This window comes from Bombina bombina, chromosome 3 (assembly GCF_027579735.1).
Source record: "Bombina bombina isolate aBomBom1 chromosome 3, aBomBom1.pri, whole genome shotgun sequence".
NCBI lineage: Eukaryota > Metazoa > Chordata > Amphibia > Anura > Bombinatoridae > Bombina > Bombina bombina.
In genome coordinates, this window is record NC_069501.1 from 346,985,699 (window position 1) to 347,004,490 (window position 18,792).

The following is an 18,792-nucleotide window of genomic DNA, read 5'->3' on the forward strand; positions in this document are numbered from 1 at the left end:
TACTGCACTCATGAAAAGCAGTTCAACATATTCTTGTAACTTCAATTCAAATAATCAGACCACAAGAAAATCAGAACATCTGACTTTCACAAGTTCTGATTGGTTGACTTCACTTATGACTGCCTAATTTGTTTGATTGTTTAAGCTTTGTCAGTGATGTACATTTACAGACATATATTGCAGTAATCATTTGTTTACACCAGCAGTTATTTATGTCCCTTTTTAAGGGACACTGTACTGTAATTGTTTTCCCCAAGCAAAAACAAAAGCTATTTCAAATACAAAAATAAACCAAATTTAGTACTCTGCTGCTGGTATAAGTTTTGGGTAACTCAAGGAAAAACACAATTTAAAGTACAGTGCCCATTTAATGAGACGGAGAATATAAAGAACAAACTTTCTAGGTGGTCTCATGTATGACTTCACCACAGGCATCACACTAGCTCTTGCACACTAGCACTCCAAAAAAGTAGAAACACCTTTATTGGGAGATAAAACATGAGAAACGTTTCGGGGCACCTGCCCTTTTGTCAAGCTAATACACATATGTGAAAAACACACATTTATCACATACTCCATAAAACTGGTGTCCAATCAACTATCACCAGGAGTGCATATACTTATAATACGTCATCAACTTTATTCACATCAAATTTAACCCCACATTATTTAAATGAAGGGAAGCAAATTGAATTCTCTGATCAGGACATAGTATCCAATCTACAAGTTCACTTAGCCTCAGCAGATCTTTTATTCTATCTCCTCCCCTAAGCTTTTTTCTAGCCTGCTCTATGATCATAAACCTCAGTTGGTTTGCCTGATGTCCCATTTGTAAAAAATTGGCAAGTACAGGCAAGTCAGCTGTGGCCTTATTTCGTATAGTAGATTTATGTTGACAAATATGGTCGGCTGTTACCTCTACATACAGTCATCCTACATACTGTGGGGATGGCTAGTGTTAAATATGCACTAAATGAAGCAATCAGTATTAGTTTATAGTTTATATGCAAAAAAAACTGACATGGCGATGTGGTCAAGTGTGGCCACATAATATGCCTGTTTAGTTATGAATACCATTGATAAAAAGGTTGTTTTCATAAATGCATTGTATAAACAATATTCTCTGGGGTGGTTCCGCTGCATTGATGATTTGTTCATTGTGTGACAGGGTCCCACAGAAGCATTACAGGAATTAATATTACATATTGAAAGTGAGGTTTGCTTTTTTAAATTAAGTATAAAGAGTGATAACCATCATATAGAATTTTTGGACACAATGGTAGATAAAGAGTATTTTACACACAGATTTATATGTCAAACCAACAGACTGGAACATTCTGTTACATAGACAAAGCTTTTATCCTCCTAGGGTGTCCCCTAAATCACAAACGTATGCATGTGAATAGGAAAGTGTCAGATCCTGAAATTAGGAAGGGTAGATCTGATAACATGATGAGCAAATTTGTCAGGTTATAATAAACAATAACTACAATGTGTACAAGATGAATTCAACAATGTTGGAAAAAGACACAGGGGCATAAAGTTGACAGAATTAATTTTGTCAGTACTTTAATTTTTTTTTAAAAAGTATTGGTATCTTTTACAGGAAGGATGCCCTGAGGTTAAGGAATTTACTCAATTACCAAGAGCGTCATACCGGAAAAGTAATACCGATAATGATAGTGGAAATTCATTTTTTGGCAAGGCTAAGAATGATACATACCCTTGATTAGGCTATACACAAAATAATATTGTAATTTAGGGTGGAGAAATGACACGCCTTTATACAGGAAATAATTTTAGATTTCTGGGTTCTTTAATTGCAAATCCACATTTGTGGTGTATGCTTTAAAGTGTCCCTATGGATACTTTTATGTAGGAGAGACAACTCAAAAGATAAAAGGACTGCATTTGCCAACACAAACCCACTATACAAAATCAGGCCACAGCTGAGTTGCCTATGCCTGCTCATTTTTTACAAATGGGACATCAAGAAAACCAGCTGAGGTTTATCATTATATATCAGGCTAGAAAAAAAACCTAGGAGAGGAGATAGCATAAAAGATATGTTGTACAATGAGGCTAAGTGAATTTGTAGACTGGATACTATGTCTTCAAAAGGCCTGAACATGTGGACTCCTTTATGTAGGAGAGACCACTCAAAAGATAAAGGACCATATTTACCAACGCAAATCCACTATACAAAATGAGGCCACAGCTGACTCACCTGTACCTGCCCATTTTTTACAAATTGGACATTAGGCAAACCAGCTGAGGTTTGTGATCTTATTTCAGGCTACAAACAAAACTTGAGGAGGAAATAGAATAAAAGATCTGCTGTATAATGAGGCTAAGTGAATTTGTAGATTGGATACTACATCTTGGAAAGGCCTGAACAGGGAATTCAATTTGCTTCCTTTTATTTAAATACTGTAGGATTTTTTGTTACACTGATATATTACTCTGTTTATACATTAGGACTGCACCTGTAAGAGAACTGCTAATCTTTTTTCTTTTGTTTTGTTTTTAATGGGTGTTACAATTTATATATAGACATGTGGGGGTTACATTTTATGTGAATAAAGTTGATTATGTAATAGAAGTATATGGCCCCCTGGTGATAGCTTATTAGGCATCTGTTTTATGGAGTTTAGGATAAATGTGTGTTTTTCACATAAGTGTATTAACTTGAGAAAGGGGCATGTGCCCCGAAACGTTGCTCATGTTTTAGCTGCCATTAAAGGTTTTTCTACCTTTGGGGTGTTGCCTTCCTTCATATTTATTCTACAGTTAGTTTTGGGTACAAGAGATGATGATTCAGTAGGCATTGCACCCTATTGAGAATATATATATATATATATATATATATATATATATATATATATATATAAATATATTTTTTTATAATATCGACTGAGTGCAATATTGAGTGCTGGTCTGAACATTGGTCGTCACTAGTTCTGGAGCCAGCCCTACATTTCCCCACAAAGCAGAGGCCCTCCACACAATATTTGCACATGGTGCATATGTTATTTATTTATAAACCAAGTTCTCATATGAAAGAATAGCAATCATACATGTTAAAAATACTGCCTACCTGAAAACATGAGGTAAAAGGAGTTTAAACTGATACAGAAACTAACAGTAATGACTATCTATGCAGATGTGATTCATAGGGATTATTTGCTTACTGGATAATTAAGACAACTTCAGACACATCAATAAGAGGAGGAAGAAATAAAGTTGTTTAGTACAAATATAAAAGTTAAATATAAATAAAATAATGTATTTTAAACTACTCTTTAACATGCCATAAATAAAAAACAGTGTTTCTAAAAGCATTATTCATGCGTATACTATTATTGTTGTCTTAAAGGGACACTAAACCCAAATTTTTTCTTTCATGATATAGAGAGCACATGCAATTTTAAGCAACTTTCTAATTTACTCCTATTATCAATTTTTCTTCATTTTCTTGCTATCTTTATTTGAAAATGAAGGTCTCTAAGCTGTGGAATTCGGATAGAGATGGCACAAGTCCTGTATTCCTCTTAAAACAGTTTTCCCAGATAACACTGAAGATAAGAAAAACTTCACTGGTGTATGTAAATGTTAACCACGTATAAAAAATGCAGTATACATCAGAAGTCGGCTCCTCACGGTAGGATCCCTCCAGTCTACAGATGCAGATTAACTGGGGACCTGCGCCATCTCTATCCAAATTCTACATATTTCAACAGTCCCTTGGGAAAGACTGTAAGAAGGCAGCAATCCACCTAAAGGGAAGTACTGTTCTTACCCATTGTATACAGTAATTTACAATAACATCTGCAATAGCCTGTATTTGTTGTTTGTAATAATCTAAGCTAAGGAGCCAGACAATTTTTGGTTCAGACCCTGGACAGCACTTGGTTATCATTTAGCCACCAATTAGCAAGCACAACCCAGGTTGTGAACCAAAAAAGGGCCGGCTTCTAAACTTACATTCTTGCTTTTCAAATAAAGATAGCAAGAGAATAAAGAAAAAATGATAATAGGATTAAAATTAGAAAGTTGCTTAAAATTGCATGCTCTATCTGAATCATGAAAGAAATATTTGGATTCAGTGTCCCTTTAAAGTATCTTCGTCTGCTGTAATTTATTTCATTCATAACATAATTCATTACTTTTAAAACACAGAAGGATCACTATACTGTTATAAAAAAAGGTTATACAGTATTATGAAATATAAATTAGGTCATGCATGACTCACCATTATGAACCATGTGATGAATGCCACATTCCTCACATTTTTCAACAGATCTCCGTTCATGTCTGGCTGCATCTCCAGATAGAACAACAGGCTCTCATTAATAATATTAGATATCCAACTAAAAAGAGATAAAAAAAAAAGGCTTAGATACCCTAAATGACACATACTTTAGTTTAACAAGCTTAATTGCTAAATGGATATAGATCAAAAGGGATGTTCTTAGCAACATATAAATGCATTATACATAACAAATAAGACGAGAACTTACTGTTTTATTCTTCAATCTATGTAAAATAGTAATGTATTAAACCAGAAAGAAATAGTTATTCTATTAGCTGCACTCAATTAAAGAAAACGTCTAGTGTAAAATTTGTTTCCAGTGATTCACTGCAGAGTTTAAAACGTATGTGAAATTACTCCTTTAGGTGTATTTTTATATATTAAATAGCTGTTACTGCTAAGTGAAACCCCATTGAAATGGGCTGAGCTTGTATTGAAAGCAGACATAGTTAGCTTATCTGTCTAGTTATTTACATACTGCCTTTCTTATCTTATGTATCACTGTTTACTCATACACCAATAAATAGAGAGAACAATGGAACATTAACATTTTAGTACCTCTCTGAATTTGGAATTATCAGTAGATTTTTGTTCTCAGAAATGTCTAAGATTGTTTTCATTTCCCTGCCATTGTATCATGTGAGAGCCATCAGCCAATAACAGACTCATATTCATATACACAATGAACTCTTGCTTGGTAGGAGCTGATGCCTCAAAATGTGTGCATATAAAGAAACTGAGCAAAAACTGATAATGAAGGTAAATTGAAAAGTTGTTTACAATTGCATGTTTTGCCTGAATCATAAAAGTAGCTGGTCCATTTTTTGTTCAGAACCTGGGTAGCACTTGCTGATAGGTGGCTATATGTAGCCACCAATCAGCAAGTGCTACCAAAGGTGCTGAACCAAATATGGGCTGGCTCCTAAGCTTACATTCCTGCTTTTTCAAATAAAGATACCAGGATAATGAAGAAAATTTGATAATAGGTGTAAATTAGAAAGTTGCTTAAAATGGCATGATCTATCTGAATCGTGAAATAAAAAATTTGGGTTTCATATCCCTTTAATAAATAAAGCTGGAATTTTAGTTGTATAAAATGCAAGATGCGGTAATATTTTGCAATTGGAAAAGTAATGGTGAGAGAGTGAATGTGTGTATGAAGAAGAAAGAGAATTGGATCAATTATTACTACAAGGTAGAGTACATGGGATGGTGAATAGGTTGTGTGAATGCCTCTTAAAGACAGTGACATTTATTAAGCTACATTTTTAATATCTTATTTGACAATTCTTTCATTCCACAGGTTTAGTTATACTGAACAGTAAGAAATACTGAATTCAAATTTAGAAACACTAAACTATCATACCCTACAAAAAATTATAATCATATATCAAACATGGGCGTCCGTAGAAATTTTTCCAGGGGGGGCAAAAAAGTTAATTTTATATATATATATATATATATATATATATATATATATATATATATATATATATATATATATGATACAAGAAGAAAGGCGAGGACTCAGGAACTTGAAGCCAGGTGACTTTATTTGATATACAAAGGTGAGTAGCACTAACACAGGTGTGCAAGGGGTGCTAGATCTGACGCGTTTCGCGCATGCTCACATGCGCTTCATCAGAGATCTAGTAGTGTTACCTGTGGAAGGTTTATATAGAGAGTATCGGCCAATAGAACAAAATTCACAAAAGTGGGCAGCACTAATCCCAGCACTGATCCCTGTAATAATATACTAAAACTGGGTGTAAACGTGTACTATCTCAAGTGAGTGTATAAATGAATAGGTAAGTGACATCAGTGAATAACTTTCTAAAATCTGTTCGTTAAATCAGGAAAAAAGTATTTTTTAGTGCAAAGTGAAAGGAAACATGGGAGGTAATTTAAAAGTGATGTTAAAATCAAGTGGTGGTGAATTAATTAGGATGAACTATTGGCACAATGTTCACTACATTCAGACTAAAAGACTGGAAACCAGGGGCGGAGAGGGTCCAAGGGGGGATACTCTCCACCCCTGGATTCCATAATTGTGTTAAAAGCACACATCCTAGGCGTGCATTGGGGTTACTATTACTACTTTTTTATATTTTTTTTATTTTTATTTTTTTGTCTTGTATTAATGTATGTTTTTATTTGTTTGTTTTGTTTTTTATTCTTTTATTCATTTCCTTTCTTTTCTTTACACCTCGTGATATTTGTCTTCATGCTACTAAAGTCTTTGTCTGAAATATCTTTAAATTAATTTGGCCCAGAGATCACAGGGAATCAATGGTACGTTATTCTTAAATTTTATAAGTTGATTATCTCCATAGCATTGGATTCCTGTATTGGTAGCAGGGACACTTGTAATGTTTGCTGTACCATAAAACTCTCATTACAAATTATGAAACTAAGTTTTGAATGGACTAATAGATTAGGAAGGGCATTATTCCTGAAAGTCGCAAGATCACACTTGGGGATAAAGAAAAAGAGGGTACATTAAAGAAAAATCTAAAATTGCTAAATTAAAACAATATATATCTACCAAAAAGGTATCTTGCTAGTGAAGAAAGAGATATTGGTTAGATAAGGCATATTAAAATAAAAATGAATGTAAAAATAAATGTAAAAAAAAAAAAATGTAAAAAAAATGTAAAAAAAAGGGGGGATAATAGTAATAATGATAATTAATAGTAATATATGGCCATATCTTTGCTACATAGGTAGGGAATTAAGCAGGGTGCTTGGGTAAGGCCAATAGGATTGTTGATTCTATGTGCCCCTAGTGGCCGGACAAGTTAACACAGTATATAGAGTGGATACCTAGTTTTTGTGTCAGGACCAAGGGGGAAAAAACTGTACCTATTGGACATTAATTGCCCGCTCTATGTAAGCTTAATGCAGGTGACACGGGTACCCGGGTAGGGAGTGCGGAGGTCAGATCAGAAAAAGGATACTAAATGCTAAGTTAGAGCGATATGCAATTCTGGAATCGGCAATGGCCATTAAAAGAGAATGGTCTGAATGTAAGGTATGAGTTACAAACCAGTGAGAGAAAAGGGAACACTAAAAATTAAGTTGTCTAAATAAAACAGAAACCTAGGGACAGACATTCCTGGGCCTGGAGTTGAGTGTTAGGACAGGGGGGGAGGAGGGGAGATAATGAGGGGAAATGAAGGGGGGAAAAAATTAAGAAAGGGGCAGAAAGGTCCCCTGCTGATAGGGCATATATCAAACCTAATCAATGAATAGGTCAAGGTCATGTCTCATATTGATGCCATGGGGAGATTTGGTGTGAAGGGTAAATATCCAGTATGCCTCTTTCTTCTGGAGTTTCCCAACCCTATCCCCTCCTCTGATGTCATTGTGGATATGTTCGATGCCTACAAATGTAAAAAGATGTTTAATATGATTGCCGTGAGGCCGGAAATGTTTAGCTACAGGGGTTCTAGGGATTTCATCTTCTAAGGATAATAAGTGTTGTCTGATGCGGTCCTTGAGTGGTCGTGTGGTGAGGCCTACGTATTGTAGGTAGCACTGCCGACATGTAATTAGGTATACTACAAAACGGGTAGTACAGTCTATTCTTTGTTTGATAGAGAATGTTTTGCCCGTGCTGGAAGAGGTGAAGTGATCTGTTTTCTGAGTGTAATTGCAACTCTTGCAGGTATGGCCACATTTAAAGAAACCTTTACTGAGGCTGAGCCAGTGTGTCCCAGGTGTAGGTTTGTTGGTGAAATGTTTCCTAACCCTATCCCCCACTGTGGGGGCCTTCTTGGCTACACATTTAATTTGTTGTTTGGTTATGTGTTGTAGTTTGGCGTCACTCTGAAGAATGGGAAGGTATTTGAGTACTATTTTGCAGACCTCATCAAATTGTCTGCTGTATTGGGTGGAAAAGACAATTTCATCAGTAAATGCATGTTTCTTTGTGGTGTTAGTGGTATTTCTACTAGTGTAGCTTGAGAACAGAGTCTGCCTCTCTATTTTGCTCACTTGATTGGCTGTTTGTATGAGTGACTTCTTATTATAACCCCTCTCTAGGAGTCTCTGGGTGATGGCATCTGCCTGTATTCTGTACTGTTAAATTTTGGAACAGTTTCTGCGCGCCCTAATGTATTGGCCTTTGGGGATGCCCCTGATAGTGTGTCTAACATGGCAAGAGTCAGCTCTAAGTATGGTATTACGTGCTAGGGTCTTCCTGTGAATTGTGGAAATGATGTTAGATCCTTCATCTATATAAAGATGTAAATCTAAATAAGCTATAGAATTGAATGATAACGAATACGTAAACCCTAATATATATATAAATAAATCAAGGGTTGAAAATAACCCTAGAATACTAGTCGTAGTTTACACTATACATTTTGAAGTTACCACATGCTAAACTTTAATACACTTTCATAAACTTCTTTTATGCACTTAGATACATCGACACAGACACATTCAGACTAACAAACACAGATACATTAGCACCTTGATACACTTACACATACACACTGTCACTCACACATCCTGACACGCAATGAAACATACATACTGACACACACACTGTCACTCACACATACTGACACACAATCAATCACACAAACAGGGAATTTGTTCAGCAGGAAACATTGGGAGGTTGGCTTGGAGCTACGTTTTGACAATATTTGAATGATTTACCTTCATAATAAATATACATATATATACATATATATATATATATATATATATATATATATATATATATATATATATATAAAGAATCATGTAAGCCACATACAGACATATTAACCTGTTTGCCTATCATTTTATACTCAGCACCATATGCACCATGGTGCAAGTAAGATCTTAAAAAAGGGTCCTGGAGAACGCCTTTGTACTATACTGCCTGCCACTTGTTGTCTATTTAAAGGGACAGTAAAGTCATAATTAGACAGACATTCATGATTTAGATCAGTGTTCTACAGTCCTCAGGAGCCTTAACAGGCCAGATATTCATTATATTTGTATTATTTATTATTATTTATTTTGTCCCCTTTTTCTGTAATTCTATTCTGACATTTTGAGCTTTTCAGTTTCTGTTAGAAATGGAAGTGCAGAACACTGTTATATAACACACAGCTATTGGCTGAACACTCTAGTGACTTATTTATAATTGTCCCATTGCAGAGAAGGTAACCTAAGTTACAACATGACAGCTCCCATTGTTTCATTAACAATAAAACTTTACACTTATTTTAACTAATGAAACTTAAAAAAATACATCTACATGTTATACTCAGACTAATCTTTATTTGAATGCATCATTCTAGCATTTATTTAGTGTTTAATATCCCTTTAAATTATAATGCACACACAGACCTAGCAATCTGCCTGCCATTCTTCTACTACTTTGTATACACAGATTGTTAGCAGTTATACAGGTGGTAGCAGCAGGATTTAGCAATACTTTGCTTGATCATTGGTGTCAATCGCATTGCTAAATCCTGCTGCTCCTGATTGTGTAACTAGTAAAAAATATACAGTGCCACAAGGGTGCACGGAGGGGAAAAAAAAACTACACATTTTGTGCAGCTGTAACAGAACTTATCTGACTTTCCCCAGTACTGGCTGCTTATGAGAGGCTTGTTTTTTTCACACATGAACACTTATGTTCCTTCATAGGATCACCAGTTCAAGAGAGGGAGGGAAATAATGCATGCTGGGAATTGGAGTCCAAGAACTGCAGTTACACAATACAGAGATTGAACTAAAAATTCCAGAATGCTTTGCAACTCCCAGAATACTGTGCTTCTTCCTCTAACACTGAACTACAATGAAAGAATTAAAAGACATAAAAATATACATTCTATTGTCTTTTTTTGTTCCTGCAGTTTTACTTCAGGTGTGGGGGGGGGGATTTTTTTTTGGGGGGAGGCAATTGCCCCCTTATGCCCCCCCTCTGGACACCCATGATATCAACAAACTTCAACAGCATTCTTGATCTCCCAAAATCCCTTATCCTCTAATCATCCACCAAAGCATTTTCCCTAGACCTAATTCTTCAGCCCTTTTTATCAAATGTTTCCACCTCGTCTGCTCCATACACTAAGAACTGCTGATGATATTGCGGCACCTACCATACTATGCCACCCTAAAACTTACAAAGCCTCAGTCTTGACATTCAAAACAACTACTAGGGATAGGCGAATGTGGCTAAATCGAATGTTAGAACGAATATTCCTTTGTATATTTGTGTAATGACCATGGTTAATCAACCCTGCACCAGTCACTTGTTTGGCACAGAAAGGGTTAACAGTCCCTTTTTACCTTAACCAATCTGTCACAGTCTAGCCACTCCAGGCAAGCCTGTGACTTAGTTCAGTGGGTGCAATGGTTAACAACACTTTCTATTCTGTTCTAGACATCAAAAAAAATGTGCAAAACTCCCCTTTAATGCCACCCATACTAAACTATCTCTAAGCTGCCACCACTTAAGCTTTATTATATGTGAGATCTTAAAGGGACAGTATACTGTAAAATAGTTGTCCCTTAATGTGTTTACAATTGCTTTTTTTACCAACTGCGGAGTAAAAAAATGTATGAAAATTAGCTTTTTAAGATTTATTTGTGTAAATTAAAGCTCTGATTTTGTGTTTTGAAGCCACAACCTAATAAAATGGGTTGAGCTTGTAGGTATAATCAGATCTCATTACTGTATCACATTGTGTACATAAACATGTTTTTTATCTTATATCTGTCCATAAAACAATCACCAGTACTTGGAGAGAACAATGGAAAATCAACATTTTATTACCTTATCTCTGTTATATCCCACTGGGAGTATAATTTCTTCTGCTGGCTGTGTTTACAAAGCTTATCTATAGCTGGGATCTGCGGCCACAACATTTTTTCAGAATAGGTAGGGATACCACATGCTAAATCAATTATTTCAAATGCCAATATAAGGGTAAAGGATCTACTTGTAAACAATTTAATACATTCCAGCAGGTAAAGTGGATCATTGGGAACAAATTAAAGGGGAGAACATTTTTGAGTAAACTGTTCCTTTAAGGAATCCCCAGACTTACACATTAAATCCCAGAATACAATTAAGCAAAAAACTATCTTAAAAAAACACAGTATTAATACTACCAGTCTCTTTCAGCAACGTGGTTCAAATATTAGACAAAGGCAAAAACTTAATAAATTAATATGTATTATGAGCAAAAATCAAGTCACAGCAAGTTATTAATAAAAAGATGTTAACAAATAGAATTAAACACAAGCAAAATAAAAAAGGAGAAATAACAGAACTTAATACTTTACTAGCTTAGATGTCTGCGCCAGGGAGTGTGACGGATACCCCGGCTACCCCAACTGGGTAGCTCCGCCAAACGGGTCCTGCTTCCCCCCCTGATGACTGCAGCTATATAGCTGGCAAGTGACTACAGCCTGTAGCCACCCCTGATGCCCGACAGCCCCAGTATTCAGGGCCCCACCCTGTGGCAGACTCCGGCTACCCAGACTAGGTAGCTCTGCCAGAGGGTCCTTCCTCTGCCTGGAACAGGATGCTATGTAGCCCAGGAAAGTGATTTTAGCAGGAGCCCACCCCAATAACTGGACATACTAGCATTCAGGTGAAACAAGAACTGATTTTATTGGGAAACACACACTCCTTTTATACACACAGCTCATCTTGATAAGGCACTGGACAATCCCACAATTTTCCCGCCATTCCCACCCCTCCAGACAGACCGGCACCTCCATAGCAGCCCCAGTCCCACAGAATCATAGGACCCAGGGGTGGCGGCACTTGAACGCTCTCTGTCCCCTGATGACACAGTCCAAAAAGCAGCATGATTCATTACTGGGGACTGGAGATACAGTCCATTGAAGTTATGGGGGTAGGGGTGTCCAAAACCCCCGGTTCCCAAAGGAGCTCCCCTCCGGTAATTCCCCCACCTCTTGTCCTCCTTAGGGGTTACCAATCCCCAAAAGAGCGGCGTTTTGGAGCATGAGTTCCATGAGCCCGGCCAGCCTAGGACGGTTTTTCCTGGTCATAGATCAGCTCTTCCATGACCAAGTGTACACAGCAACACAACACATAGCACGCATCTGGGAGATCCCAAAAGCCATGAAATCTAATGTAACAGGGAGTGATCCATGTAGTAGGGGGGTGGGGGTAGCCTTGGCTTTCTGGTATCCATGACATCTCTCGCCCTCCAGTTCAACAGACCCGGCTAGATCCTTAACGGGTCAGCCTGGGGCTGTCCGATGGTGGCCCTTTACTTCTCGGTTGCTGGGAGAGGTTATCCCATCTCTCCTGAGCTTAGGGCATCCTGAGGGGTTCCTGCTGGCATTTATACCCTGCACCCTGGGCGCAAGGATAGTCACACGATGCAAAGTCCCAAACAAGTTTGCCAAGGCCGGCTCCCAAGCAGTTGCTCTCCCACAAATTCTAGTGTCTTTAGGTTCCATGGCCACATTGCCTCCCTCTGTGACACTCTGTTGAGTACCGGCTGACCCACAAATAAAGCCAGTGCTGGTTTCCCGGCTGTATTCCCACCACAGACCATAGGGTGAGGTTGCTACTTGGTGGGGCAGGCAAACCTCAGGTGCCCAAACGTGTGGCACCAACTGCATGAGCTTATAACCTCCTTGCCCAATGCAACGCCTGCCCCGTGTGAGAAATCCTCCTGGGCGGAAAAAGGGTAGAGATCGTGCCCAGCTACTAGGAAGAGAGACGGGCTGTCTCTCCTCCTGGGAAGGGGATCTGCTGCTGGGGAGTGAGGCTGGCTACCTCCACTCCCTGAGAAACTGTGCTGTCGCTGGTGAGGGAGACCATCTGTCTCCACTCCCTGGAAGGAGTGCTGCTGTTGAGGATGAAGACCAGCGGTCTCTGCTACCTGGAAGGGGTGCTGCTGCTGGGAATGGAGACCGGCTGTCTCCACTACCTGCAACTGGTTCTGCCTCTGGGGAGAGATAACAGCATCCATCTCTCCCTGCAAGGGGTTCTGCCACTGGGGAGAGAGACAAACTGTCTCCTCTCCCAGAAAGGGATTTTGCCACTGGGGAGAGAGACAGCCTGTCTCCTCTCCCTGCATGGGGTTCTGCCACTGGGGAGAGAGACCAACCGTCTCCTCTCCCAGGAAGGGTTTCTGCTGCTGGGGAGAGATATCAATATCCGTCTCTCCCTGCAAGGGGTTCTGTGTAAGGAGAGGGAGGACGACGCCGCTGGGGAGAGAGACCGACTGTCTCCTCTCCCAGGAAGGGGTTCTGCCGCTGGGAAGAGATATTGATATACGTTTCTCCCCGCAAGGGGTTCTGTGTAAGGGGAGGGAGGTCGACTGCTTCCGCTCCCAGGGGATGGCTCTGCCACTGGGGAGAGAGACCGACTGTCTCCTCTCCCAGGAAGGGGTTCTGCGTAAGGGGAGGGAGGACGTCTACCTCTGCTTCCAGGGGATGGCTCTACCACTGGGGAGTGAGACCGACTGTCTCCTCTCCCTGCTCCTGGCTCTGCTGCTCGGGAGAGAGACCGACTCTCTTGTCTCCGAGTAAGGGGTGCTGCTCATGGGGAGGGAGGACGACTACCTCCGCTCCCAGGGGATGGCTCTGCCACTGGGGAGAGAGACCAACTGTCTCCTCTCCCTGTACCTGGCTCTGCCGCTGGGGATAGAGACTGACTGTCTCCTCTTCCAGGAAGGGGTTCTGTTTAAGGAGAGGGAGAACGACAACCTCCTCTCCCTGGTTTCCCAGAGCTGCTTCAGGGTCTGAGCAGAGGCCGGCGGCTCTCTGCCCTATTACCAGTGCTTCTGCTTGGGTGGCTCCCTTGTCCAAATCCATAAGCTCAGGGCCAGGCTGCTGATCTGTATCTAGCAGCTCGTCAACACTTATGCTCAGGTGCCACTCCTCGGAGGCCAACCTCCATGATTCCCAAACTGCTGTATCATAGCTCCCTGCAGGCTCTGTGGCATGCTGTTTAATGCAATCTAGCAGTCTTTTGTATCTCTGTTCCATCTCCAATTCCTGGCCACATATATAATCCAAATCGGCTTGCAGCCAGGGTACCCGTGAGAGACTCAGCAGGCTCCCTCGGTACTCACAAATGTCCTTAAGTCTCCACTCTGCCTGACTCCCAAAATCTGGGTCCTCTGCCATTAGTTCAAATAGTAATCCAGGGCCGCCATAGCCAAAGCCCTCTGTGGGGACGCCATCACCCAGCCATGGCCACAATTGCATAGCATACCATCGGAGGGTCCTGTAGCTGTCATCCAGCACCATCTCATCCTGGACCAGTCCATCCAATTCAGACAGCCATTCCTCCCTGGGCTGTCCTCCCAGGCAAGGTACTCGTAACTTCCACTGGAGCCAGTAATCTTCGTCATCAGGGGGAGGGTTGTTACTCAATAGCCCTGCTCTTGTTTAAGAGCCTTCTCCAGAGTCGCGAGCGGACAAGGTCCCTTTGTGCCAGCAGGTCCCAATACGAACTAGGACCATCCAGCTGGGCCTCCTGTACTTTCCTTAGGAGCTTGGTTCCCATAGTTACCGGCTACTGTGGCACGTCTCCTCTGTCAGCAGAAACTGTGTGAAAGAAGCAGATCCCACCGCTGCCAGCCAATGTGACAGATACCCCGGCTACCCTGACTGGGTAGCTCCACCAAACGGGTCCTGCTTCCCCCCTGTCGACTGCAGCTATGTAGCTGGCAAGTGACCACAGCCTGTAGCCACCCCTGATGCCCGACAGCCCCAGTATTCAGGGCCCCATCCTGTGGCAGACTCTGGCTACCCAGACTAGGTAGCTCTGCCAGAGGGTCATTCCTCTGCCTGGAACAGACTGCTATGTAGCCCAGGAAAGGAATTTTATCAGGAGCCCACCCTAATAACTAGACATACTAGCATTCAGGTGAAACAGGAACTGATTTTATTGGGAAACACACACTCCTTTTATACACACAGCTCATCTTGATAAGACACTGGACAATCCCATAATTTTTCCGCCATTCCCACCCCTCCAGATAGACCGGCGCCTCCATAGCAGTCCCAGTCCCACAGAATCCCAGGACCCAGGGTTGGCAGTTTCGGGGTGATCCTGGGGGATGGCACTTCCAGGGTGTCATTTGAAAGCTCTCCATCCCTAGATGCCACAGTCCAAAAAGCGTTGTGATTCGTTACTGGGGACTGGAGATACAGTCCGTTGAAGTTAGGGGGGTAGGGGTGTCCAAAACCCCCGGTTCCCAAAAGGAGCTTCCCTCTGGTAATTCCCCCACCTCTTGTCCTCCTTAGGGGCTACCAATCCCCAAAAGAGTGGAGCTCTGGAGCAAAGGGCCGCTAGAGTGACCAGGGGTAAATTTAGCAGGTGTCCTGCTGTTCTGTGGCCGACTGGAAGTTCAAAGAGCCCGGCCAGCCTGAGAGGGATTAGGGGGGTGTCCATTGTGAGGTGGCCGACTGGGAGTTCCAGGAGCCCGGCCAGCCTAGGAGTTATTTTCCTGGTCATAGATCACATGACCAAGTGTACACAGTAACACAACCCATAGCACGCATCTGGGAGATCCTGTAAGCCATAAAATGGCCAAATCTAATGTAACAGGAAGTGATCCATGTAGTAGGGGGGTGGGGGTAGCCTTGGCTGTCTGGTATCTGTGACAGTGAGATTGGCAAGAAAAGATGGTCACTCACACTGTTGGTAGGTACACAGGCTCCCATGTAAAATTAACAACTTGTATTGTTAAAATCAAAGTTTTATACCTATTCTTTTTATATCAAATTGCTTTTGACCAAACCTCCTTCCAGAGGGGCCTGAGAAATATTCACCCCTCTCTTTTTACAATATATAATTTCAGCCAAGTATTCAGAGCTTTATGACATAACATCTTATAACTTCTGTTATACATATTCAGTGCATGCAGCCATATAAGCAAATTCCCAGTAACATCATGAGAATTTGTTTGGTACCAAATATGACATAGTTGTCATATTTTCATCATCTAGTGTCATAATATGGTTAAAGCATGTCTTAAGTTGTACAAGTGTCCTCTGATTGACCTTATCTAGCTCTGGGTAGAGGTTGTTTGGACAAAATAGCGAACCTGACAAATTAGCGGACCACATCACTTCCTGTGAGGTGGCATCAGCTGTTTAAAAATTTCTCGTCAAATTCCTCGACTGTGTTTAATGCGCATGCGTACGATTTCTAACTTTCTATACTGCACCCCGCTAACAAAGTGAGCAGCTCTTTCTACTGCTAGTAATTACAAGCCAATGCTCAATAATGCATTAATGCATTATGATGATGGAACCTCTAAGCTTACTAAAAGTTTTGTATTGTGAGACCCTTGGCATTTGGTTAAATGTAGTGACACTCTGAGAACCTTTTAACATTAAATGTGACACCACAGCCCCTTTGTGGGGTTGTAACAGAAAGTAATGAACCCTTCACAAATATAGTAAAACAAAAAAGAAATAAGGGTAAAAATCCATTTAAAATTATGAATAATACATAGAGCAATGATTTAGTGTTTTTTATTACAAGAAAACAGAAAACAGACTGTTATCCCTTTAATCACTCCAAGAAAGCAAGCCTACTTCTTTTTATTTGTATCACAATTGTCTTCCAACCTTAAAGACCCATTTCCTGCTTTCAGCACCCTCCTCTGATTTTTAAATAAAATATCAAAATTTGATCACAAAATCCTTTAATCATACCCCCTCATGCTCTTTTCAACCCAACAGCCACCCATGAAGTAGAGGATGAGGTGTCGGTACTTAAGTTATTTTCACAAATAACAAACAAACTGTCCACCCTATTCCTTCATACATTATTCCATCTATATACTACACTAAGTCAAAATCTAAGCCACCCCAAAAATGTCTCTCTTTTCCTTCTCAAGTCATACTTTCTCCTTGTAACAGCTTTTGTAAATAACCACTGACAGAAACTATGGATTATAACAGATATTAAAGGATAAACCTTAAAATTTTCTTTATTCTATTGTGTGTAATGTGTACTGATGTTTAAATTTGCAAATATATGTCATTAATTATTTTGCTTAACATCTTCACAATAATACACTAAGGGCCAGATTAGGAGTGGCATGCTAACAGTTACGCGCAGGCGAGATTGGGTTTATCAAGACTTTTTGCCTGCATCGGATGTAGCACTCATATACATATATATGTAGCACTCATATTACAAGTTGAAAGTAAATTGAATTTAACGCGTGTTAATATAACGCTATCTCAGAGTTCTGGTTAACTGTTTTGCAAAAATAAAAATGTCACAAACACATCAAAAATACATTGAAAAGTACACTTACACTTATAACAATACTATCTAATAACATGTATTTAAAAAAAGCATAAAATATGTAAGAACTTACCTGATAAATTACATTTCTGTCATGGTGGTGAGACTCCATGAGGTGTTACGTATGGGATACACATTCCTACCAGGAGGAGGCAAAGTTTCCCAAACCTCAAAAGCCTATAAATACCCTGCCCACCTCACACATACCTCAGTTTAAGGTATAGCTAAGTGATGATGTGTTTTTGGAGTAAAAGCTAAAAAATTAGGAGCAGGAAAAAATATGTGCTTCAAACAAAAATAATAATAACCCAAATGGGTGGGGCCTCGTGGACTCTCGCAACCATGAACAAAATTAATTTATCAGGTAAGTTCTTACATAAATTATGTTTTCTTTTATATAGGTGACGTGAGTCCACGAGCTGTTACGTATGGGATATAATACCCAAGAAGTAGAAGTTCACGAGTAACAATAAAGGGAGGGAAAAAATAAAAACAGCTTTTTTTCACTGAGAAAATTAAATCCAAAATAAAGTCTCTCAAAACAAAAAACTCAAATATATGCACTATTATCAAACTGAGACAACTGCCTGCAGAACCTTTCTGCCAAAAGCTGCTTCTGACAAGGCAAAAACATCAAAATGGTAACATTTAGTAAAATGTATGCAAAGAAGACGAAGTAGCCGCTTTGCAAATTTGATCAACTGAAGCCTTATTTTTGAAAGACCAAGATGTGGCAACCGATCTAGTAGAATGAGCTGTAAGTCTCTGAGACGGAGACTGACCCGCCTCCAAATAAGCTTTGCGAATCAGAATTTTCAACCAAGAGGCTAAATAAATAGCAGAGGCCTTCTGGCCTTTCTTAGGGCCAGAAAAAAGAACAAACAGACTAGAAGTAGCATCAACATAATATTTGAATGCTCTCACAACATCCAAAGAATGCAAAGGAAGGAATGATCATTTCACTATTAATGTTGTGTGAGTTAACAACCTTAGGTAAAAATTTGAAACAAGTCCCCCAAACAGCTTTATCTTGATGGAAAATCAGATAAAGAGACTCACAAGAGAGAACAGGCAATTCTGACAGCCAAATCAGTACTGAAACATATCAGCAGAGGTAATAGAATAGGAGCATAACGTCAATCTGTAAAGGGAGGCAGAAGATGAATCCCTGCGACCGAATTTACAGAGAGCCTATGAAAAGATTTCCTAT

At 39.8% G+C, this 18,792-nt stretch overlaps 1 protein-coding gene across 3 annotated transcripts in view; it reads right to left on the bottom strand.

Annotated features, from left to right (window-relative positions):
• The window catches only part of GPR143 (G protein-coupled receptor 143), a 111,760-nt gene that overhangs the window by 13,692 nt on the left and 79,276 nt on the right, over positions 1-18,792 (bottom strand). For all 3 annotated transcript variants that reach the window (XM_053706455.1, XM_053706457.1, XM_053706456.1), the window contains exon 7: positions 4,253-4,370. In XM_053706455.1, coding sequence (XP_053562430.1) covers positions 4,253-4,370 — 118 coding nt within the window. The remainder of the gene's footprint in view (positions 1-4,252; positions 4,371-18,792) is intronic.